The sequence below is a fragment of the Symphodus melops genome, assembly GCF_947650265.1.
Source record: "Symphodus melops genome assembly, chromosome: 18".
In the NCBI taxonomy this organism is placed as follows: Eukaryota; Metazoa; Chordata; class Actinopteri; order Labriformes; family Labridae; genus Symphodus; species Symphodus melops.
Genome location: NC_136708.1, coordinates 15,148,708 through 15,175,281, shown reverse-complemented (window position 1 = coordinate 15,175,281; position 26,574 = coordinate 15,148,708). Strand labels below are relative to the sequence as shown.

Below are 26,574 nucleotides of genomic sequence, written 5' to 3'. Positions count from 1 at the left end.
TGGTATGAGAAACATGAACACACTGACCTCAGTGTTCTGTATGAGACTCCAGAGTGAGTAAATAACAGAGCGATATATAACACGAGCCAAGACACCGGTCAGACTCAATCACATACTGTCAGTCACCAGTGCATTTTCCCCTAAAGGGAAACAATACAACTCTAAGCTATAAATATGGGCTTTGAATACTCCCAAGAAGGAGATTTTTCACAGCAATAAGGTTTTATGTTTGCCTGTGGTTCAAAATAAAAGCCTGAATGACCTGATGCTTCCCCGTACCTTGTCACAAATATAGAATTGTTGGTTTTTGTCAGCTTGGTTTTATTGTAGCATATGTAAACCTGGACTAAAGTGCAAAAGTGTATCTTTAGGCCAAATATATTAAAATTAACATAATTAACATGTCATTATAATTTATATACTACCTTCACTTGATCCTTCTTAATGCATTAAGCGTTGAAGGATAACACCATTCACCTTTTCAAAAATATTCAGCACAGATTTCTGACAAACAATAACATGACTAACATTTTTAAAAGTAAGAAAAGTAAAACTCTACCTTCTGTATATGGTTGAAAGTGTAATATTAGCTGCTGCTTCTTCATGCAATAAAAAGTGTCCATCCTAACATGTTCAGTTAAACACAGTAAGTAAAAATTGCTGCGAGTTTTATCTCAGTCAAAACAATAACAAAAGATGACATAGAGGCCCGCAGGGAATCATGGGAGTGATTCTCTCTGCTACACTTCCTCATGAAGTTCTACATACCACACCTTTCACAACAAGATTAAGAAGTGATAGTCATTGTGATGAATCGGGTACTGAACACCTGTATATAAACTCAAATACTTTCCAGAGGGCCTTTGCCTGGACATTTTCTGTTCCAAATCAATTACAGACGTGCACCAACACTAACATCCCTGACCATAATTAGAAACAAATTGGTTACAGCAACAGCAATGGTTGATCAATACCTTCATTTACGAACAATCAATAAGCAGCAAGAGCAACACAAATATGAGAAAATAAAATAAAAACATAGAGCTTATTAAAGACTCACAAACACACGTCACTTAATTCAACTGTAAAACATGAGGCCCATGCAGAACATTGGCACGTGATCATACAGCCACACACAAACACACACTTTATACTTTGATTTTATTTATCTATCTGTTTCCAATTGAAGGATTGCTTCAAGGGCAAGAGATAAAAAAGTGTTCTTTATATCTGTAATAATCTTTTCATTTTAGTACCTGTTCTTACTTGAGTCCTAACTTAGTTTTATCACCTCTTCTAACTTTTTATTACTGCAAGTGTGGTTAAATTGTTCCATAAACTCAGCAGTTATGTGACTGCACCGCCTTTGCAGAAATGCCAGGTCAAAAATGTCAACTTCATCCTTTCGTCTTTTTCGCACAGTATGGATTCGGACCTGATCATTACCACCACAGTACACTGGGGCTATGTTACATTGTTTCCATTTATGGTTTACTCAGTTATGATATAACCTCACCCTACACCGGTTTTTTGAGTAATGAAAAATAAATATTCAAATAGGCGACTTATTGTGAACCTAAAATAGGTTCTAAAATATAAAACTTGTCACTTTTAACACAAAGCTTATTTTATATATATGACTCATGGTTACATTTCACAATTTCACTTTGAGCTTTGACCCACATGTCCACATTTTCACATTACTCAGCACCACTTCGACGAACAAACACACACACGAAGGATGAAATAAAGTGACTCACCAAATGGTTGGTGGTTCGGAGCCCTCCACTTCGAGATAGTCGTACTTCTCCTCAGTCTGGAAGTCTGTAAAGATGACAGAGATGGTGTCTCCAGGTTCGGCCAATAGGATCCAAGTACAGTCGGCCTGGTTACCATAGTTGCCGGGGTAACCGGGACTGGTCACCACCCCACTGCCGCCCCTCACAGTGCCCCCACATGTGTCCTCAGCTGTCAATCAAATCAGAGTGACAAATAGAAAACCTGGGTTAGGGAGAGGAGGAGGGACTGAGGGGCGGACTTTGTTTAACTTAAACTTTTTGCTTTTTGGACCAATTAATATTCTTTCACGGCTATATGAGATGGGGCGGTCAGTTACCAATCCTATCACTAAGTTTATTTCTCCAATTTGTAATTTATATCTCAGTAGAACTGGCATTACTTCCTCATTCACTTAAAAGGTAAGATTAACGGTAAGCTGGCCCAGCTCCCCACTCTTCTCCCTTCTCTCTATGTTCTCAAGTCTTAATGTTAATTTGTGACTTGAATTAAAGAAATAAATGCTTTTCTCATGACACAAACTGTCAAGTCATATCATAAAACCGTATAATGAAAAAAAGGAGCTATTACACTTCTCCTCCAAAATATATTTGAAAAATGTCTAACTAATAGTAGTAAAAAAAAAACTATCTTTGTTCTTTCAGCTCTTTACCATTAATCAATCCTATTTCTTGGAGCCAGTTAAAATCAGGAGTGGGATTAACGGGTTAAGCTGCAGTTCCTGTCACACTCAGAGCTGCTGTCCTCTCCTCAAATAGCAAGTTAAGTTTTCTGTCCCGCAATCACAGAGCACCGCTCTCGTCTCCTCCAATCACCACCAAGGAACTTTAGGTTCGACTGTTTCCCAATCGGCTTTTTTAGTGTCAATCAAACATTTAATTCTTAATTAGTTTCAAACATGAAGACCAGATGTGGTGATAGATTTGCCTTGGTATTCTTAATTGTGGATCACATCTGATTGGTAGTAATTGCTAGTACTGATTACTGTATAACAGATAAAGACACATGGATTGCGCTGTGCACACGGCATAAATTATACACATATAATTTATACAGATACACTCAGATAAAAAAACATCCTACATTGGACCTTTTTGTCCCACTAGGGCATTGGTTGTTCAGCAAAGGAAAGGCTATGCTCAATTTGCCTCCCCAGACACCGAAGTGAACATTTGGGGATTTTAAGACAACATATTCTTGAGTTTTCAATTTACAACGTATTCATTAAAGCAAATTGAGCCGAGTCAAATGATCCAGTGCCCCAGTAAGACTAGATACAATGTTGAACCTTTTTTTCAGAGAGCGTAAACATCCAACTGTAAATGTGGTATAAATTATAACTGTATAATTTATAGTTATACATAAAAGAGGCAATACTGTATGTAATACACTCTTACAGCAGACATGGATTTTCCAACACCAGTGAAGTGCAATTTAGGATGACACGTGATTAATTTTACTCTCCAACACTGATATAATCAATGTTTAGAGAAGACAGCGAAACACCAGATGTGTGTCGTCCTCCAACTGCACTTACTGATAAGCCGAAAAAAGGCACGTCTTTTATAAGAGTGGAGACAGGCACTGTCAGGTACACATGCACGTCCTTTGGGATCATCCAGGCACTGCTGCCTTTTGGGGGAGGGGGGTGCATGTACAGATGACAGAGATAAGGTAGGGGACCAAGCCAGACTCTACCCACAGGAGGTGGACAGAGAAAAACTGTGGTCCGAGACTCACACTGAGCAACAGACGGTAACCAGTAGAATGAATAGACATCAGTTAAAAGATGTTAAAAATTGGACAGAACAGTTCCCTAAGTAGAGACAGGAAATACGCAGAGGATAACAGGGGAACATGAATAGGTAGGAACAAACGGAGACAAACAGAAAAAGAGAAAGAAATAGAGTTGATACAAACTGTATGAGAGAGGAGACAGGATGAAACATAAGAAGTGATTTGAAAAGAATCTTAAGATAGACTGAGCCTTGTTCAATAGACCAGAGCGTGAAGTCAGGATCAATGCACTTTTCATTGTTGTTTGTCTCTCATTAGGAATGATGCTAGAATCAAAGTGGGTTCACACAAGCTGGTGATAAGATGTGCATTGTACCAAACTTCAGGTGCTGATGTACTGAGTGTTAGAGTAGAGAAAAGCGGTGTTTGTCATCAGTTTTTCAAAGATTCATAGAGGCCACAGAGTCAGGATGACAGACAGGCAGGCAGGCAGACAGACAGACAGACAGACAGACAGACAGACACACACACACACACGCACATACATACACACACACACGCAGGCACTTAAAGATAGACCAATCCCTTATTCATATAGACATCCATTCTGCATCTCGACAGTTGAAGAGATTTGTGTAAATGACCCCACACTGCCGACCAAGACCTGCTGAGATCCCTTCACATACGCAGGAGAGCAATGATGCATTAGTTAGTGCATGTGTGTGTATGGAAGAGAGAGGGGGGAGAAAGAGAGGGAGAGAGAGAGAGAGAGAGAGAGAGAGAGAGCTGCTTCCAGGATGACAGCTGTCACAGGTTTATCATGACAACAGGACCTCTGCGCGCACTGACGGACACGTATCCGCTCTACACACATACTGTACTCTCACATACATACTGCAAACACACACACCAGCTCTGCACATACACCCACACACACACACACACACACACACACACACACCCACACCCACACACACAAGCTCTGCACATACACCCACACACACACACACACAAGCTCTGCACAAACACCCACACACACACACACACAAGCTCTGCACATACACCCACACACACACACACACACACAAGCTCTGCACATACACCCACACACACACACACACACACACACACACACACACACACAAGCTCTGCACATACACCCAAACACACACCCACACACACACAAGCTCTGCACATACACCCACACACACACATTCTTCAGCCCTTGACTATTGATGTGGCGCTGACACTTGACTGACATGAGGAAAGGCCTCAAGGTGCATTAATATGTGGCTCTTATTGAAGAGCAGGAAATTAACTTGTAAAAGTAATAGATTATTAAACAAGTATGCAGCTCCCATGTAGACTGGACCTTTGTTGAAATTGACATTATGAAGTTGTAGCGTTAAGGACCTGAAGCTATAATGTGTCTGCTTCGTTGTAAGTCAAAATCCATTAGTACACTTTATAGAACAGTAACATTTTTATCATTACTTCAAAGAAAGACTTGAACACTTGTGCAGAAGTGAAGCAATTTGGAAAGCAACGTGAGGATCCCATGTGATCATTTTAGATGACACATGATGCAATTAGACTCATCTGTAATTCAGCTGTGTGTCGTTTTGTAATGACAGGGCTGTGCAGAGCTTGCTTCAGGAGCAGCTGCTCTAATAAAAAGTGACATTTGTTGAATGTTCAGACGGGGAGGGTGAGGCGTCCACATACCTTAGGCCAACACTGATTACCTTCTGTTAAATGCCTGCTCCTCCGACACGGAACCAGTCAGCTCTGCATGTTGCACCTGCTAATTTAGGATGCTGCTCGCACCTTCCTCCTCCATCAATCATGATGGGACATTGTTTGACAGAGTGAAATATATCTGTCTCAATCGCAGCGTTCTCCGGTGCAATCACTTCCTGCCTTCCTCTCCTCACAGCTGCAGTATAAGATCAATCAAATACACTAACTTAACAGCACGGCAAATGAATTCATGTTGATATTCCTTCTTGTAACGACTCAAACATAGGGGCCTGCGCTCAAGAAAAGTATAATGAATAAAATCATTTTCAAATCTTTGGAACGCCACTCTATGTGAGGACGAAAAAAATGTAATCAGATTAAAACTACACAAACGTCTTATAAGCTTATACTGGAAATCTTTAAATCCAATAAGCATTCACATGAATCTGTGGGAGACAACTGAGGAGGCCTCACTGACCCACACTGCAGTCCAATACAAGAATAGAGTTTGAAAAGACAGACGTGAATACGATTGATTAAAATGCATTACCGCCAACAAGACTGATACTTGTTGAGAACACCATTCAGTCAAAGGTGAACCTAACTCTGCATGTATTTGCTAGTTTCAAGCAACTGCCTGTTTATAATTCACTAAAGGGGTGAAAAGTTAGCACTGCAAGGACAAAAAAAACATGTCACAGTGCTGTGAATTGCTTCATTGGTTGTTTAAAAAATGGAAGGAAAATCAAAAAACACAAGCTTCATTTCTGCAAGAGTCAGAATTGGACATTTCTGAGGCATTCATTTGTATACAAACACACTTAGCATTTAGCAGCCATTTCTTCCCAACTGGCTTTCTGGGCGAAAAGTGAAAAACAAAACTTCAACTAAAATATGTAGCTTTTACTTAAAAATTTGCAAATCAAATAGATAAAGGAGCTCTGGGCAAAAATGAGTGTTTCTGTTTGCATATTTTTAGCATGCAATCTTGGCTTTATCTTTTTTAAGTGAGGGCTTTTTCTCTTCCCAGTTCTTCCTTCAGCAGGCAACCTGGGGAGGATGAGCTCATGCTTGTGCCCTATAGTGACCGAACCACAGAAGGAGGGAAAGTGTGCGCAAACGAGTGCGTTTGAGTGTGCCTCTGTGTTTGAGAAGAACAGAGAGTGAAAGAGAGAGGTAGTGTTAGCCATGTTGCCTTCATTTCTTATCACATCAGTGAGCGAGTGTTGCCCCTTGTTTTGCCTTCTGGTCCTTCTTGCTCACTTTCCAGTTGTTATTGTTGTATTACCACTTTGCTTTTCCTTCCTGCTGGTCTCTGTTTGCTGCAACCCTCCTCCTTCCTTTCTGAATTGTGATTATTTTTAAAGTTAAACAGCACATCTCTTCCTAGTCCATCATCTTTCCTTCTTGGTTTTTTTCTTCCTCATCACCCTGGGCTTTCTTACTCCCCCATCCCCTTTTCACCCTCCCCTGCTCCTTCTCTCTCATGGCCTGGGGTGCTTTGATCACTCCTTCTTAGCCTTCTTATCCAGCCTCCCTCTCTCCCATCCGTTCATCCCCACTTCCCCACTGTGCTGTCATCAATATCACAGTCATCTGAGGATTCCCTCTTTATCCTTCTCTGTCTCACTGTGTCTTCCTTTAAGATCTCACTCTCTCTCCACCTCACACTCCCTCCCTACCTTCCTCCCTCGCTCTCCCTCTTTCTCTCTGTTGATTGATTTTCTGTTTAATGGCTTCTCTGGCCTCGTCTCTTTCTCTCCCTCTTTTCCACTCGCCATTTCTTTCCCCTCTTCCTTCCTTCTGTCCCATAACTCCCTTCCTCTCCTGCATCACTTTGATAGGCAGATCACTATCACTATCAGATGCATAAACACACACACACACACACACACACACACACATACATACATACATACATACACACACACACACACACGCACACACACTTCAATCACATAAGACTCAGTGTGCTGTCAGCCTCTAAGGATTATGGGCCATCTACATCATCCTCTCCTCTCCTCTGTCTTCAGGCTGTATCTATCCATCCCTTCTGCACCCTTATCTACATCCACCCACCCATCCATCAACCTTTTGCCCCCCATATGCTGTAAAGCTGAATATATATAGCTATGAGTCTCCATCCCTCATCACTCTCTCCGTATGTTTAATACCTCAGTTTACCAGCTATGAATGAACGAACAGGCACGAGGGAGCCTGTTTGACATGTGCACACAAATGATGCAGCGTCGTTTAGATTCTTCAGAAACTCCCACGTAGTCGGAAGAGTTACATGGCTCCCGTCAAGCTTCCTGTGCAGCTGCATGGTCAGCTGTGCTGCCTGAACGCACCGAAGATACAGTTTCACTTGTGGTCTCACATCACTTTTCGCACACTGTCATACCACGAGGCCTTAGGTAACTGCTCTGGATGTATAAGAACATCTTCAAGACAGATCCATCGGACATGGGGAAAATGGTGATGGAATTGTTGTAATTGTCAACAGATTTCCATTAAGTCCAGTTCTTCAGTGTATATAAGCAAGTCAAGGAAAAGGAGAGGATAGGAAAAACACCAAAATGTAATTTTCACTCATACTAAAGAAATAAACAGACTTTACTTCCCTTCATGGACATACTGAAGAGTATTTTAATCTGACAGCCCCTTCATCATTCTACAATTCTACAATTCATTTACCAGAAGCTTTTATCCAAAGCGATGTGAATCATTGTCAAAGCCTCCCGAAATGTTTAACATGACTGGAAGTAATAGCCCCTTACGCATTGCCAGTTCAAAGCAGGATATTTATGCGTCTGTTATGCTTCTTCAGCCAACATCAGAGGGATAACAGGGGCGAGACTGTGGCAATGCTCAACGTCTGAGAATGTGAAGCTTCTGCTGCTTATGACACAGCTCATACTTCCATAATACAACAATGAAACCAGATACAGGGACACCAGTATCACACTGTTGCAGATTAAATAAGAAAAGAGACAAGACGTCTAAACTTTGTGTTCGGGGAGAAAGCTACTTTTGGTTAAAATAACAACTCATGTTGTTTCATTGAAATCACTGAAATTTTGTTGTCCATAGAAAGTGCTTTGAAGTGTTAATTCATTATAAATGTTCTATATTTTAACGTATAATAATCTGTTTATGATCAGTTTTAATTAGTTTTCCCATATGCTTTGAATGTTTTGCCTCCATTTGTCTTTAATGATGCTACAGTCCAGCTCTGTGTGTAAAACGTTTTTAAAACTATTTCTGGCATATTCACTCTCCTGCAGTTAACGCAAACATATAGATTGGTTGAATAATAACCAATAAGCTTGCCAACGCATGCACATTTTTACATTAAACCAGGTGATAGAGGAATTCAGCCAATTCAGGCATTATTGTTTGGATGACTTTGTGTTTTATGTCTAAATTTGTTTTACTATTCCCCTTTATTGTTACCGTTTCATGATCCTATCACTTTGGGGCAATATTTAGTGTGATTCCCAGTAAGCTATAGTAAGATCTGTGATATCAACAGATTCATTGTAAACTGTAAATTCATATGATATCAATGTTGTCACGCTAGCATTAAAACTGAGTTCGCAACTTCTTCCTAAAAAGCTATATCTGTAATGTCATTTGAGACAATTGATAAGTGTTAAAAGAATAAAAGTGAACTCAGAACTGAGAAGAACTATTACACCCTAATATCAAAGCCCTGATAACGAGTGTGACAGAATCTCATCCAGATTCATTGCATGTATATCATTAATGCCAGTATAATTTTAATTCAGTAATCTGACCGATAAGATCATGTTTGACATTAAAAGCTTTTAGAACATTAATAAGCACGTTAAGAAGTAAAACAGTGCTGCTATATATATATATATATATATACAGAAAAACTGTATATGCAGTCTTTGCATTTTTGTCCAGTGCCAAAATGAACTCACAGCCCTTCATCCAGAGTAACAGAAACTGGTGCTAATGCCAGCATTCAACTCTGAGTGACCCATCTGTCTTGTTGCCTTTGTCAACTCAGTAACTTCAAATTCCGTCATTTCCTGTTGGGTTCTCATTACGTAACTCTTCCATGTATATTGCCATCATATTTTTCTATCACCCCGTTAAACCTCTTTAGAAACACATTGGTTATTACCCTCTGCTTGCCAGCGCTGCATTTCAGATCAGTCATAGAGTTTAAAGAGCACACACACACCCACACACAACTAGTCACCATGCTGACCTTCAGCTCCTCCCACCATCTGTCCACAAATCAAAGACCAGATGCTATCTGCCAGTCAACCAACAGCGCAACATTTAGACCAATTAGAGCAAAAGAGTGATTTAACGGTGAATCACCAGGAGACATTAAAAGAGGAGGCATTGATTGATAGATTGATCGCTCATGATTATTATTCTTCCATTCGCTGTTTGACCCTCTTAAACTTTAGATTGCTGGGAACAGATAAAGTGAGATACATTTGAATCACATAATACTGCATTATTGATTCCGTCTGACCCCTACTGAAGTTGTGCAAGAGAATGTTCAGATAAAACATCTTTGTTTTTGTAGCACATGTTTCTTGATTCTGTGTACAGCAAACAGTATTCTAATTTCACATGTTACAAATTCACTTTAGAAAATAAAGCTCGGGAAAAGAGCATTCCGTTTTGCAGCTTCCTCTACTTGGAACGTTCTCCAAAATGACATGAAAATGGCCAATCTCATTTCACTTGATCTTGAAGGACAGAAAACGAGAGACAATCAGACAGTGCCTGTGTGTCAGAATCGTAATCTGTCATTACAACTATGCACTTTATCGTTCAACTGATCTGCACATTGCAATTGTTTTTTTCTCTTAACTTAATGTCTGTAAACTGTTTTTAAACCATGTACTGTTTATTGTGACGTGTGCTGCTGCCCTCTTGGCCAGGTCACCCAGGTGAAAGAGGTCTTGATGGTTAAAAAAAGACTTAATACATTTTTTTTTTAAAATAACAGCCAAAAAAGTGACCAATAAAGTACTGTAAGATTGCCTTTCATTCCTTTAAACAGAATATGCACAAATATATGACACAATCCCGGACAACAACTAGCTTGTTTAGTAGCCTTTCACTATAAATGGTCACTGCCTTGCTGACTGTTATCTAACGAACATAGAAGCTCCTCTTGCAAACAACATTGTGTGACGATTTATTTTCAACAGTATATCATGAAAAACACATTTCTACTGTCAGACTATTTATGCTAAATGCTGTAAAGGAGTCTGCAAACCCGAACATAAAAGGAATAGCTGTAAGATTTACTGTGGAAACTATAGCAACTTATGTAAGTGTACCAAATGGCCGCGGTTCTCTGCATCGCGAGGGGTGAATATCCACAAAATCCCAGCATCCCTCAATTAAGAGGCTTATTATGTTTCTGTTAACAGGGAGAGTGTGGATCCTGTGGCTAAACCACCTTGGTGCCAAAATGGCTGGAACCTAATTACTGCTGTAAAATATGCAGTTAAAAGTAAACACAAAACAAGGGGAATTGAGAGAAAATTTGCTCTGTCCATCTCACTGCCTGAGAACAGGATACCATAAGTTGAGTGATTAAAACAGAGCTCAACAAGAGGCCTTAACAGAAACCTGACTTATTAGTTTATCTGTTCATTCTTTCACCCTCCTTCCGTCCATCATTTTTTAAAGATGTCCTCTTGTGCATGTTGTGCAACAAAACACTGTGCTTGTTTTCCTTCACATATCCGTCCTTCGGGTTGTGTTCGTGTCTGCCTATCTGAACCTGCTCTCATTGGTGTTTGTGAGTACGAGAGAGACCCTGGGTGTCGGTGACTGTTAAATGTCATCTGTGACAACTTAAACAAATAGCTGCATACTGAGAGTTTAACGCGTCACGAGTCCTGACAAGACTGTCGTGTTTCCAGCCTAAATCCAGATTCACTTTCCGTTTGCTTTTCTGTTCCACCTCGATCTGTCTTTGATTGCGTGTGTTCAACATCGTAAGAGTACAATCGCACACAGGCCACACAGGTTTACTGAACTGTTGATACAACTAGCTAAAATGATTTCTCTATTCCTTACATGTAAATGTATTGCATGTAATGTCATGTATTGCAGTACATCACATATAAGACAACCTTACTTTTAGATCAGTAAAAGTAAATTGTAATTTTGGAGTTTATATGATAGATAAAACATTTTAAATTACTAAGTGTTGCAGGATCCTAAACTGTGTTTAAATAGTGAGCTACACTGACTATTTAATATTTTATTATGAAAAACAAACGTTCTCTAAATGGGACAACTGCTAAATATTCCATTAGAATGAACTAATGAGAGGATATGTTAATGGAAAGGACTCGTTTTGGACTCTTTTGCTGTAGGAGAACACACCTTTACATGAGTGAACAGGTGATCTGTTCATGCCAACAACAAAAAGGGTGATAATGCAAATTTAAAATGCACTCGGATCTAATCCTCCCATAGTCCAGAATAAAACAATACCTAACATTAAGCTTAACAATAGCAAAGCATTACATTAATGAAGGTGGTGGATGATGTTTGGCAGCCAGTGTTGGCCTTGAATTTCAACTTGGAAAAAGGATTGTCTTGGACAATTGATTGGATGTTATATGTAAGTCAGTAAAGAGCCAAGAAGTAGGACAGAGAGAGAGAGAGAGAGAGAGAGAGAGAGAGAGAGAGAGAGAGAGAGAGAGAGAGAGAGAGAGAGAGAGAGAGAGAGAGAGAGAGAGAGAGAGAGAGAGAAAACATACCTGTTAACGACAAAAAAAAAACGAAACACAGAAGCTTTAACTTTGACTGAGTGTAAATAATAAAAGAATGTACAATCATTATTGTGTTAGAGAGAGGGCATGGACAAGGTGAGAAACGTCAAATGATGAAATGAAATAAAAGATGACACTTTGAAAAAAGGATCTGTCCTTCTAAAAAGAGAATTATTAGATTACTGTCACCGAGTAGAGTCACAGTAATAAGGTACTGTCAGAAAGGATTGGATAGTGAAATGCCACATGTCTCCAGTCATGTCTTTGAAAAATGAAGCAACTCCTAAAATGGCCACTTCTAAATAGTTTCTGTCAGGCTAACGGGAGAATGTACACGTTTCAAACACAACCATGAAGTCCACACCGAGTTAATATTTTGGACATCCTAATCGAAGTATAGGCAGAGAGTTGCTGATCCATATGAGTGGGGCAAAGTTTGCATGCTGATTACAAGCACAAACAACCATCAGAGCACATCACTCCTCCTCACTGTATATACATGACCTTATATTTGCTCTCCCAAATCAATACTTGGACATGTATATAGAAATCAATTCTGATAGAAAGAAGTTATGCCACAAGAGTTTAAAAGCAAAAGGCGACTTTCATTCACATCAAGTTTTGAATTTAAATACAAAGTGCAAATATCAAAACTACAGTTGTACTGACATCGACAGTCATAATTCCCCCCATTTGTTGATGTTACTTTTGCCCATTAACTTTCTAGTTTGAGAAATTGGTACAGACAAGGAAAAACAGATGTTTCGTACACATTTGCTGTGGCATTCGATACAGACATCTCATTCCATTAGTGCAAACGTTTCTTAAACTACAGCAGATTGACCGATGTCACATTTGATGAGCTGGCTATAAACCCTTGATATAACTGACACATCACCATCAGGAAAATAGCATATCTAGCATTAAAAAAAAAAAACAATAAAAAAAAAAACGTGATTCTCATTTGTGTTCTATTGTTCAAAAAGCCATAGAAGCAATAAAGACAGATTTTGACGTTTGGTACATAAAAGAGAACAGGAAGAGGAGAAAGGACAACAACTGATCAGACGAGATAAAGAGAACCGAAGATAGAAAGCAACGACAAGGAGCAGAGAGAGGAGGGGGAGAGTGCAGCGTCTCTGATGACTTTGAGACTCACATCCAATTAGTGTTTCATTGATGAAAATAGACTGTAACAGAATAAGAGCACCTGAAAAACTAAGAAATGTTAGTGATATGCTTGTTATTCATCTGTCCCTGCTTTTATCTGTATTTATGTGGCTTTTTATCATAATAAATCATAATAAAAACTTGTTTAAAAACAATTCATGAATAAAATATTATTTAACCTGACCTGTGGGGATAGAGAGTGAAATAACTGACACATTCTTTGTTTCTAATGTCCACTTCCTAACTTTTTTAACTTTTTTTGATTATTCTAATTTAAATCAAAATCCTGTTCAATACAAGTCCTACAGTTTATCTGAGTGAGCTGTTTTAAAACTTTATGCACTACTTTTGTAATGACTTCAAGGGGTTGAATATTAAAATAAGAAAAAATATACTGCAGTCCAAATTATAAACAAGAAAGCTATCTCCCCCCTTCTCCTCCCTACAGTCAAAGGCCACACATTGTCACCATGTCCCAGACAAGGAAGCTTCAGTGTTTAGCCAGCTCTGCTTCAGTCTTGAAAACTTTTTTTGCATCCCAGCCTCTCTCCAATTTTAAAAAGCATCAGCATTTGTTGTGGCACATTTGCGGTGGTGGAGATCATTAGAAAAATGTCAATCGAACCATTTATTTTTGAACTCGTTTGCGGCCGCGTGAGGGTGCCTTAAAGCTGCTCGCCTTCTCCGGTCAGAACAAACACAGGCCATTACAGAACTGAATGGAAACCTAGGAGGAGGACAATGTTGGCCGCTGCAATGATAAGCCAGCACTTTAACATAGCATGTTTCCTTACTGTCTGATCATAGAAGAATGACATTTTGGATTTCATTCCGTAGATATCTTACAGATAGTTCCTTAAAAACTCTAAAGATTGATGAAGTTAAAATGCAACAATATACCCATCTAGCCCCATCACTCAACACTGCTAAGAGCAGCAACTATAATACCATCTAAATCAATGCATTGTGCTATAATTTAAGTTGTGGAATCTATTATCTCGCTGTCATAAAATTCCGATGACTACTGATAAAGACATGGCCGAAAGAGAAGGTGGGCGAGAGAGAGTCTGGGAGGGAGCGCGAGAGATGTGTTAGCTGAGGGAAAGACGGATGACAGACCAAACCCAGATGATGACAAATGATTTAATGAAGAACTGACTGGCTGGAAGCAAAGAAAACCAATTAGAAGACGAGACAGAGGCAGGAGGGAGGGAGAGAGAGAGAGAGAGAGAGAGAGAGAGAGAGAGAGAGAGAGAGAGAGAGAGAGAGAGAGAGAGAGAGAGAGAGAGAGAGAGAGAGATGGAAAAAGAAGAGGAATAGGAGAGAAAGATGGATGAATATTGGATAGAGATGGATCAAGACAGCGAGTGAGAGGATTAGGGAGCAGTGGTGAGATACGGAGAAGGATAGAGAAATATGAATACAGATTTAAAAAAGCAACCTCAAAGACAGCAGAGCGAGGACGAGGTTGACGAAATGTGATGCAGACTGATACAAAGAAAGAAATTAAGATCGAAAGATAGAGCAATTTAAAGACAAGATGAAGACATAGACAGATGTGACCATTATTTTGTGTGTGTGTGTGTGTGTGTGTGTGTGTGTGTGTGTGTGTGTGTGTGTGTGTGTGTGTGTGTGTGTGTGTGTGTGAGGGTCATGCAAAAGAGCTCACAAGGACTGCAAAATGGTTAAAAAAAAAATGGATCTCAAGGATAAAACATAAAAAAAATCCTTCATGCTGCTCAGATTTAGTTTCACTTTGGTGGTTGGTGTTGGATAAACACTGTAATTTACACATTTGTTTTAGCAGCCAGAATCACAGTGAAAGAGAAACTTTGTTATGAAGTGAGACAATAATGTCACAAAAAGGAAAAGGAGCATTCATAATAGAAAACCCAAGGATAATGTGTGTGAGTGGTTGTGTTGCCTGCTCCTGCATTATGTCTTTGTATGTGCGTATCCACCTGATACCCAAACAGACTGAGCATTCTCAACTTGTGGTTTTGTCTCATTCTGTCTCTCTTGAATGTTTAATGGCAGGAGGGAGAACAAAGTGCTGGAAACTTTCTTTCTCCTGCTCCCTTAAGCACCTTGTTTTCCCATTTTCTCTTTCTTTTTTTTTTTTTTTTTCTCGAGGACTTTAACTCCTACTCGTTACTTCCTTGGTTCTTATTCAGTGGTAACTTGCATGAATGTTGCATGCAAGACAGCGAAGGGATCAGACAAGTAATCTCCATCTGTCTTTCTGGGTCTGCCTTACATCCTCTTCTGCTCATCCTGTAGCTCTTTCTTTCACCGACGAATGTTCACCTCACCAATCACTCCACACTCTTCGAGGAAAAGTCCATTTCGTTCTAAATACTCGGAGATCAATGCCGGAACTGCCAAGTATCAAGATGTATGCGCGCACATATGCTCTGAGTGAGCATGTGTAACTGTGCGTGTCTGTTGATGGTAAACGTGCATTTGTAAGTGTCTGTGTGTTACTGTGTGTCTGAATTATTCATTAGGTTAAAGTGCTCCTCTGGGGTGCAATGAAACACACTTCTAATATGTTATTCTCCGCGTCTACACTTTAAACATGTACGGCCTGCCGGGACTTACATTTTTTTAACCCTGAAACTGGACATTGTACAATCCATACCAACCACTCCGAAAAATCTCCTCAGCCTATAATACTGTACAGCTCACTCAAGAGTGTAGAGCTACAGAATCAAAAGGTCTTTGAACAGCACAAACATGTGATTCATGGGAAATAGAAGTGTAGATGAGATTCCTATGTCTGATATAATGAGTAAGTGAAAGAAAAATCATGTGTTTCTCAATCCAAGTAAGAAGTTTTTCTATAATGGAGCCAACTCTCCAATGGACACAAGGATTAAAGTGTTAAAACATTTTAATTTCAAACGGGCTCTCATACACTGTACATTTTAATTGCAGCAAGTTTACAACAATCAAAAAGTAGTGACAACTAAAAGGGAGTAAACTGGATAGCTTCCTCATCAAACACAAATTGTAACGTCAAAAAGCATTTTAAGTGGGTTACCCTGTGATGGGGAGCTGGCAGCGATGTTCTCCGAAAGCTCATTTCCACCTCTTTAAGCAACGTCCGCAAATCAACTTTGTGTTTTAAATTGGATGTGAAACCAAAAGGAATACACATCAGAGGATCTTATAGGGCAGGAGGGCACATAAGCAGTCATTATAGCAGTTATAATTAGCACATTGCTATGGTCAACATATTTCCATGGCTAAACCATTTATCCCAGAATAACATTCATTTTTAATTGTCACATTAATTAAAGAGTAATGCATGCATTGGTACCGCATATGCATATGAGCACAGCTGGCAACTTAAGAGTAAATTCTATTTTCCATGTCCAGGCAGGTTCCATAAGGGATGTAGATGATGTTTTCTAAGCTTTCAGTAAGGGTACAATATAGTACAGGAATAGTATACAACTTATGTCGACATATATGTATTGTAGATAGAACTGCATCTGTCTAAATCTCTGTTAGTATATTGAGCATACAACTCTTTCTGTTGTCCTGAGGCTAAGAAAAAAAACGAGGTTCGTGACATTATAAACGTCACTTTCAGGAAAGAGAACTCATCCAATTTTCATCCGTGTGAAGAATTAATCGAGAATCAATTAAAAATGTATTAACCGAGAAGCCGTTTACAATTTTACCTGCAGTCACATGTAATACCATTTTATACCGAAAGAGGCCCCTCACCATAGAAACTCGAAACTTTGATTATTACTACTAAAAGAGGAAGAAGTCGTGAGGACAAAAGTGATGTGAAAATGGAGCCGTCAGCAAAGAGATTGTTTTCTGCAGCTGGACTTATCGTGAGTAAGACGTGCGTGCAACTTGACCCTAATCACTTAGACGTGCTCATCTTTGTTGGTATTATTTTATTTGCAGTGCCGTTAATTAAGGACAGTCATTTCTTGAAAGTGTATAAAGTTGAGGTAACTACTGTGCGGCTATAATGGTTTCAATAAAAAATGTGCAGAGAAAAAGACGTGCATTTTGGAGCTGGTCTTCAACGATCAGTAAAGAAAAATGACTGACATTGGAAACCCTAATCCAGCCGGATTGTTTGCATCGTTACCAGACAATCGCATCTGCGTACATGTGAGTATTGCTTCCTTACATTTTGTCTTTCATTTACACTGATGATCATGTGTGTGATATCTGTGTATTAGTTACACTACAGTGGCATTTCTGAGACTGCGAGGGTAATTGTGATCATGTGTCATGTTTGTTTCATAAACACAGATTGCTGTATTTGTATGACAAATAATATGTGTGTGATAAAGGGTGTGTATCTCCTTGTCATGCTTAGGTGAACAGCCTGATTGCCTGCTGCATTGTGAATGAGCCAGTCATGCATGTTGACTACTGATACATACACCAACACCCAATGGGGATGTCTGGGTGTATGTGTGTGTGTGTGTGTGTGTGTGTGTGTGTGTGTGTGTGTGTGTGAAAGATGATACCAATGTGTATGTGCAGACGGGAAAACATGCCTTTTTATTTAAACGGGGAGCGACTACATTTCTTCTTTGTATGTTTGTGTGGTTGCATTTTAGCATGTAACTAAATATTTGTATGTCTGTGCATGCGTGTTTGTTTTTAGATAGCATGTAAACTGCAAACGTGCCTATTTTAACTGAATGGTAGTCCTAGACGCCTGCTGAACAAGTACATAATATATGTGCAGTGGCAGCTCCCTGGGGAGAGTGTCTAAGTAAATGTTTGTGCATTAGCCATGTATGTGTATGAAAATTAAAATAAATGACGAAATCATGTCAGTATGCTGTAGCATGTCAGTTCATCTATTTTCATTCAGTGCTGGGAGGTTACACCGGTTAGTGTCTTCACAGTTTAAGACAATGCAATATCTAAGTTTGAAAGTGTATACCTTAGAAGTGCTAGCCAGAAAATCCTTTTACTTTAAAGATTGTGGATGTGCTAATACACAGTTTAAGTAAACGCTTTTTTAAAGGCTTAGTTTTTGCATTAAGTAGATATTCTGTGAATGATATTGTGCAATACAGCACAGCAGCTAGTACAGTAATCTAAGTTGTGGAAACTGTGGAACAAAAAAACTTGAATCCCTGGATCCCACACTTTAAATAATTCAAAAGAGGAGAAAAAAACTGCTCTGTTTGTTACTGAGTCATAAAAGCTGAGCCCTGAGAACTGCTTGTAACTTTTCTTGGCAACTTCATTCCAACACATCTCATGTCTCTGAACCCACTGGGGGGTCGGATCTTTTTCCTATGCGTGCATTGTACAAAAAGTAGAACTTGAGGATAACTCTGCAGATGAAGGTGTTATAAATTCAGCACTACAGGTGGAGGATAGTTAAAATTCTATAATTCCGCAGCACCAACCCTTTCATCTTTATCAGAGGACGTGTGCTGTTTTGAGCACTCGACTGCCTGTCTCCCTGACCCCTCTGTCTGTCTGTCAACCTTCTATCTGCATGCAGCCCACAGCTCGGCTAGCTACGGTTATGTGTGCTGTTTAAAATGGAATCTTCAGGTTATATTTAGGGCATGTATGTTACGCTCGATACATGTAGCAAAGTCAGCCATTAAAAATATTTTCTGGTCCTTTCCGTGTCTCTCTTTCTCCATCTTTCTGTCAGCTACAGAATCTCTTTATGCTAAAACGACATTATGCATGCAGATAGAACGCCTAAACAGTGGTCTCCGTGGTAACTGAAAACACATCCATCATCATCACCATGACAACCAGGGATAAAGCTGCCAATCAGTGCTGTCCCAAGAGAAGCTGGGATAAGCCCATACACCCTCATCTTTGCAGACAAAATCTGATGAATTCACACACGTGCACGAAATGGCACACACACACACACACACACACACACACACACACACACACACACACACACACACACACACACACACACACACACACACACACACACACACACACACACACACACACACACACACACACACACACACACACACACACACACACACACACACACACACACACACACACACACACACGCTTTGCTCTCAGATTACACACAACTTTGTGCACATTAAAGTAAGCCTTAAATAAATCCATTATCAACTGTCATGCAGCAGGTTGATGCGCACACTTCTAACACCTGAGCAGATGGACAGAAAACATTGAAAAAACACAGCAAACGTCTCCAGGGTTAACTACAAGGTTTCACTCACTTTTCAAACAGCAGCAACTTTCTTTTTAAACCTGAGTTGTAAGTTGTTATCCGTCTTTTAAGCTTCTCTTGGCTCAAACCCACATGTAACAGGATAGAGCTTAGAGCCCATATTGTTTATTAGCTCAGATTTAGTTATTACCTCACTGGCACCTTTCCTGGGGCCCCTAAGAATAAACTGACAGCATTACAACTTGTAGTAGGAAGAGATTACTCCACTCTGAGCCCTGCTGTACTGTTGTCTTTTGATGTACTCTCAGTAAAATGTCTACAAAAGCAAAAAGTTTCGCCCCAAATCTCGACAACTCGCTTCCTCTCACTCACCCTTTCTCTCTGTGGAGGAGAAGCGTAATAAAGTTTTCTCCATCCGACGCTTCCCCTCTGTTTCTCAGACATGTCCTGACCCTAACCTTTCCCCCCCTCTGTCTCTCTTCTGCTCCCTCTACCTTTCTGCATCTCCCTCTCCCCGCTGCTTTCTCCCCTTCCTCCTACTCTCTCTCTTTGTCTCTCTCTCTCTCTCTCTCTCTCTCAGATTAAACTGTCTATCCTGCTGTCCCCCTTGAAATCCCCTGTTACACACCACCTCAGGCTGTGTAAGTGCAAGTGTGTTTGTGTGCATAAGCCAGACACGCTAGCTGAGCATTAACCTGTCAAAGAATTGAGAGAGCAGGGGAAAAAGAGAGCAAAGAAAAAATAAAGGGAGGGGCGAGTGACAGAGAGAGATAAAGGAAGAGGGAGTCAGGTCAGCAGTTCCAAAACGCTACCTGAGGTAGTGCAGGTGGTTCTGTTACCATGGTAACATTTCTTCTATTGGATCTATAACATACAATCTGCTTGTTATAAAAAAAAAACCTGCACACAAACTTCTACATGCTGAAGGCTTGATGAAAACTGAGCTTACACAGATATAATAAATGTCAGATGTCTTTGTCTTTGGCAGGATGAATCAGAGGTGCATTTTTGTCCATATTTTCCTACCTGTCAGTCTAAGTGCTGAATTGATTTAAAGTACTATACAAACTATAATATGGAAAATATTCAAAATAATATAATAGCCTACAACTTCAAAAATGACAAACAAAGGGCTGAAGTCGAGGTTAATAACAGGCAAATTCTTGCTAAACACCTCAAAATAGTACACTTGGACATGCTTTCTTATATAAAAAAACCAAACATTTCCTCAGGGCTTAAAGAGTACAACTTAGTTCCTCGAACAGTTGAGCAACCAGCTGCGTTACAATATAAATAGATGTTACACATCCTCATAAAAAGGCGGGGAATGGAAGAAGTAACAAGCCATGCATTTGGAGGCAGATTATGCATGGCTTGACATTCAAACAACAAATTGCTGTGTTTTTGACCACGATTGCACACAGTGCAGCTGCAGCATTCGAGGAAATTATAGATGTGACCAACACTCCAGTGGTCAAGTGCAACACAAGGGGCTTATTGAATGAAATGGGATGTATGCTATGAAATAAACAGACAGTGTAGCTGTGCACAGCTGTGTAAGATAACAAAGCAAACATTGGTGCCATCATAGAGCTGACTAACTGACAACTCGAAAGTTGATCATGCAGAGAGCGTTATCTGGCTTTAAAATGTGAAGCCAAGACTTCCCCCCCTCCTGCTGGGATGAAGCTGCTTGATGGAGAGCAGGCCAAGTAATGATCCAGTCTATTTTGACTCCTTCTTCACATTTCATCAGCAATGCCACATCCTGAGCTATGGGGTGGGGGGAAAGGGGGGGAGGGGCACTATAAGTACACAATTATCAGGTTTACACAAAATAATAGTACACACACACACACACACACACACACACACACACACACACACACACACACACACACACACACACACACACACACACACACACACACACACACACACACACACACACACACACACACACACACACACACACACACACACACACACACACACACACACACACACACACACACACACACACACACACACACACACAGTAAACATCCTAAATTGTTTTGTGGCTAAATGAGGCCCTGCTGAAATCAGCATTATGTTGTACGTGTGTCTGCATGTGTTCAAAACACAAAAGAAAAGTGTGTGTGTGTGTTTGTTTGTGTGTGTGTGTGAGAGAGACGTGTGTTGGCAGTGTATGAGCCCAAATGAGAGTGTCTGGCTGTGTGGGTGATGCTGTGTTGCACTGTCAGCAGACTAATAAAGAAAAGTAGGCCTCCTGGTGAACACATTTTTTTAACCAATCACATCGTTGTTTACTGAAGAACAGCTGACACAAACTTCCCATTGGCCGACAAAAACTGTGCCCTGACCAAGTATGTGTTCCGTGAAAGATTTAAGGATTGGAAAAAAGCAACTACACAAATCTAAAAAAATGTAAAAAATGTCTCAACTTTGAGTGTACTTGTTTTGTCCCAGTGGCTGCCTTTTCATAATGACACATTCTAATGGAGGAAGCAATTTTCTTGAAATAAGACCGCATTTATAAAACAGCAAGAATCACACGTTTAAAGTAATATTAAATGGTGTTGAACAATAGGACTGCATATACCTTATAGCAGCTGCAGAGGTGTGGTGGGTTCACGTTGCTGCTAATTGTGTAGGGCTAACTTGTTATGATGTGAAATCTGGTTTTCTAAATTTAAATGTGAAACAGCTTTCACTCTGAGACTTGTCAAATGCAAAGCAGACATTATATGAGGTTAACAATGTTAAAATATAATACTCTTTAGTGAACTGGTGGTTTATGACTTTTAACATCAATTTTAAAATTTAAAAGAAGCTTCATATACATTCCCAAGATACTGATACATATGCATGCATATACCTCCCTTGAAGGATCCAAGAGGTTATTGCATGCAAATTAAACTTAAACTTAACTTATTAAACTTATCTTAGTGCATTGAAGATGCCAGGGTTCCAGGCAAATGTGCTTTGAGTGTGACGTCAAAAAGTTGTGAGGTGTCTTTTTTAATGGTGTTGTTTTGTCACAGGTCTTATTATTCTGCCAAGAATTCAGTTGTGGTGTACACAGTGACGTCTAGCATTGCCAACCGTGTGGGATTTATGAAGGAGGATGACTGCTGTACTGTCACCAGAGGGACAGGCTGTATTACAAAAAGACAAACATCAGGTGGGTACAGGGACATTCTCATTTGGAGTTAGACCAAAATCCCTTTTTGGCAGCTTTGGCACGTTCACGTTCCAAAAATGTTACTTCAAAGTTGGCATCAATCTTATGGTCTGAGCAAAATCAATTGCCTTTTAACTATTTAAACGTTTTTCTCATTTTCAAACGCACATTAACTGTAATTAAGAGAATTTAATCTCTTTAGCCTATGAAAAAACTTATTTTGTAATCATAGGAAATCATTGGCTTGTAAGATGCTTCTGAAATTGTAAACTTTCTAAGTAAGACCAATCATTGCAATCATGCACATTATTGTTTTATCTACAGTCTAAGGAGGAAATACAGTGGCAGACTTGATACTTGCACAAGATGACTTCTCTTTGTTGTGGCGACACAAAAATCCTTGCATGCAGTCTAAAAATCACCCGCTTGTACTCATGAATGCGGACAGCTCTGCTACTCTGTACCCTCGGAACACCAACATGAGTTTCCTCCAGATGAATGAGTTTACAACCACACCACAGGTGTAATTCTGCTGCACCAGCATCTGTGGTGGCTTACATTTAAATAAATAACCATAAATCGGTTGATCACACAGCCCAGTGCTAATGTCGTGTGAGTTTGCAGCAGTGATGCTTACAAGCACCAGTACTTGCATATTGATAAATAAATTAGGGAGGTTGGATTAATACATTTATAGTGTGTTAGTGGAATCTTTTTTGGCACCACAGGTTGTGTTAAAGCTGCAGATCATAACAGTGTGTTAGGGTGGGGATCCAATGGATGGGTCAGTTATAGCTGTTCAGAAGTGGGAGTACCTTTTCATTGTAACTAAGGTGAGCTTTCAGCTATACGTACCATTAATCAGATATGCACAGTTACAATAAGTGAGACTAAACATTTAAATAAATAAGTAACAATTGTATTGGTGATGGCTTATGCTCCCAGTTTAGCTAAAGATTAGAGTTTTATAGCAGTGAGCTCTTAGGGAGACATGGCATGCTTTGTCTGGAGAGGGAGATCTCATGGTTTGGAAACTATACACCCCCCCACCCCCCCGGTGCTCCCACAAAAGCCACACCCCTCACTTGCACCATTGGTCCAGAAGCAGATTTCAGCTTATGCTTTGAGTGTGGTAATGCAGGAAGACAGGGAGGGATGATTGGTATATATAACGTGTACCTAGTGCCGATATTGGTTGAAGGTTTTCCGAGTATACAACTGCTGCAGATGACGGATTTTCTTTGTTTCTTTTTCAGAGCACATGAATTCCTTATTGCTGTCAAGACCTGAAGAAAATTTCAAGCAAAATCTCAAAAAAGTGTATCCGGAGAAAATTACCAACTCTACCTTTAACCAAAGTTTAGACAGCACCCATCATGAGCATCAATATTATAAGAGAGATGAAGAGAGGTACAGTACGTGCAGAGTGAGGAAGACGAGAGGAGACAAGAAGGGAAAAGAGGGGAGACAGAAGTGGAGGGGAGGAGTGGAGAGAGGTAGCAGGAGCTGAGCAGGTCTGCAGAGAAGAGATAAGAGTGCTTCAAGTGTCACTACAAGACTGGTACATTGATCTAAGAGAGAGGCAGACAGAGAGAGTTGGAGAGAGGTAGTTTCATTAATATGAACTCAAGGCTTTCAATATTCCTTTATAAATATGTACTGTTATTATATTATAAATAAAACAAACACGTTTAATACCTGCTACTTCTGTTCACAAGTACTGCATCATTAAATTCAGTTTGTTTTGTGTCAAAATAATTTGGTTCCCTGCAGTTTAGCAAGAAGCTGTCATCAGCACTAAAAAAACGTCAACACAGATTACTTTGTTCTGAAATATGATAATAGATTCAGTGCTTATTAAATGCCAAAGCAGTTTGTTTAATGAAAAACTTTAATTCAAAAAACTCACAATTCTCGCATTAAAACTAAATGAGTAACTGGCAAATGAATAAAAGAGCCCCACTTCAAAGCCACTGCAGATTGAGAACAACATAAAAAGCTGCACTTCAGTAATCAAATTCAGTCCATCTTTATTGTAATTGAAAACAATATTGTAATGGTGTCATCCAGAAAGGGTTTGTAAGTACAAAATGCGACCCGTCTGGAGTAAAACTAATCAATTATAGATGAAATATTTCTACAAAGTGAGGAAAGTTTAAACACTGTAGATTTTCTTCTTTCTTACTTTTGGATATCATCTCACAAAGAGCAGAATTACGTTTCCAGAAGGATTTGAGATATGGACACAATGGACGTCTGTACGTGCGTGTGTGTGTGTGTGTGTGTGTGTGTACGAAGCAAAATGTAAAGCAAGATATTATATTATTTATGTCAAATTACTTGCACTAGTGGGAACATATGGTCCTGCATTATCTTTACTCCCTAGCTGGGCATGTAAAGTTTAGTGTGTGTGTGTGTGTGTGTGTGTGTGTGTGTGTGTGTGTGTGTGTGTGTGTGTGTGTGTGTGTGTGTGTGTGTGTGTGTGTGTTCAGTATGTGTGTATATGTCTCCAGCTGCTTGGATCAGCAGAGCTTTACATCCACAGGGAACCATTAGTGAGATAATAATGAGACCATGAAGAAGCAGGAGGAGGTGTGTAAGTGTATGTGAGTAAAGGAAAGAGAGGGAGAAGGAGATGCTTAGATACTAATAGACATAAAATTGACATGCAATGTCTTTTTTTCTGTTTCTTTTTAAGCCTCGTCAGAAACCCTTAGAGTGTCATTAGTCGTTAAGTCGTTGATTGCGAAGGCATGATTGTCAGAAGAAGAAAAAAAATTCTGCATTTTATCTGTGACAAGATAGGCATCCGAAACGCTCTTTATTTTTCTACTATAATTCCACACACCATGTATTTTTTTTACAAGTTTTTAAGGACATATAGCATAACACATCTAGCACATCAGATATTATTATTATGTCAAAAAAACTCAAATTACTTTATTGATAATCCATCGCACTGTACAAATTCTAAGCTTGTTTTGGCCAAACTTTCAGATAGGACAGATGGTATCGCAACTATGCTGATTTTAAAAATCCCAAATTCAAGCTAAAACCCTTTAACGTGGTAAAGAAGTGGATTCATGTGAAAAGCAAACACTTAAATGGTTAAACTATACAGATACAAATATAAAAGGTTGGCCAACTAGTTGAGGAATGGAAGAAGTCTCCTTTTGCTTCATATCTGAAAGATTTCAAACGAATGCACCACTCTGGTGCTGCTACTTTTCAATGGGAGCACTTAGTAATAAAGCCTCTGTCATCACTTAAAGGTGTGTAAGAAACATCTGTTTGTCCTTTTTCAAAGCATGCTGTTTTGAAACGATGCAGATAAATTGACGTGCCGTTTAAAAAAAGTATCCGCTGGCATGAGGGAGGAGAAGATGCATAAAGCAATTAAATGAATGCTCCTCAGTTGTTGTTGCTGTGGAAAAAGTGGAAAAAGTGTCAATTCTCAACACATATCAACATATAACCTCTTTGACAAGTTGAATGACAACAGCAGCGGAAGCTCACAGCAACGTTGACCCTTGTTTTTTTTACTTCAGCCTCCAACCCTTAATGCCTGATTCTAATTGGATAAGTTCACCAAACTGACCTGTTGAAAATGTCCACTTGTTGTCATGCACACTATTGTTATTTATGGTACAAAAACACCAGTTTAACCTTCCTGAGAATTGTTGGAGAGAGGAGATATCAGATGCTGCTGATATGAAAAAGAAAGCGCGTTCACATGTGCCAAAAGCCACATTCACACACAAATACAAACCATACAGCCAGAGTGCCTGTGCAACATGTTGGATTCAATACGACGGCTTAGTTTGAACCTCCTGCACTGCAAGAAGGTATATGTACAAACACGGCAGAGAGGGTGTCTTGGGTTGTAGGATGGTATCTGTATAAACACTGTAATCTGTCCAAGCTCAGCTGAACGAGCTCATACAACATGACAAATATGCACTAAGAGAGAC

The 26,574-nt window shown here is 39.6% G+C and overlaps 1 protein-coding gene across 6 annotated transcripts in view; it reads right to left on the bottom strand.

Moving 5' to 3' along the window:
* csmd3b (CUB and Sushi multiple domains 3b) overlaps positions 1-26,574 on the bottom strand; it is a 311,217-nt gene that overhangs the window by 153,120 nt on the left and 131,523 nt on the right. For 4 of the 6 annotated variants that reach the window (XM_079368618.1, XM_079368619.1, XM_079368620.1 and 1 more), the window contains exon 6: positions 1,761-1,968. In XM_079368618.1, coding sequence (XP_079224744.1) covers positions 1,761-1,968 — 208 coding nt within the window. The remainder of the gene's footprint in view (positions 1-1,760; positions 1,969-26,574) is intronic. The other 2 variants (XM_079368621.1, XM_079368622.1) reach the window with 2 other exon arrangements.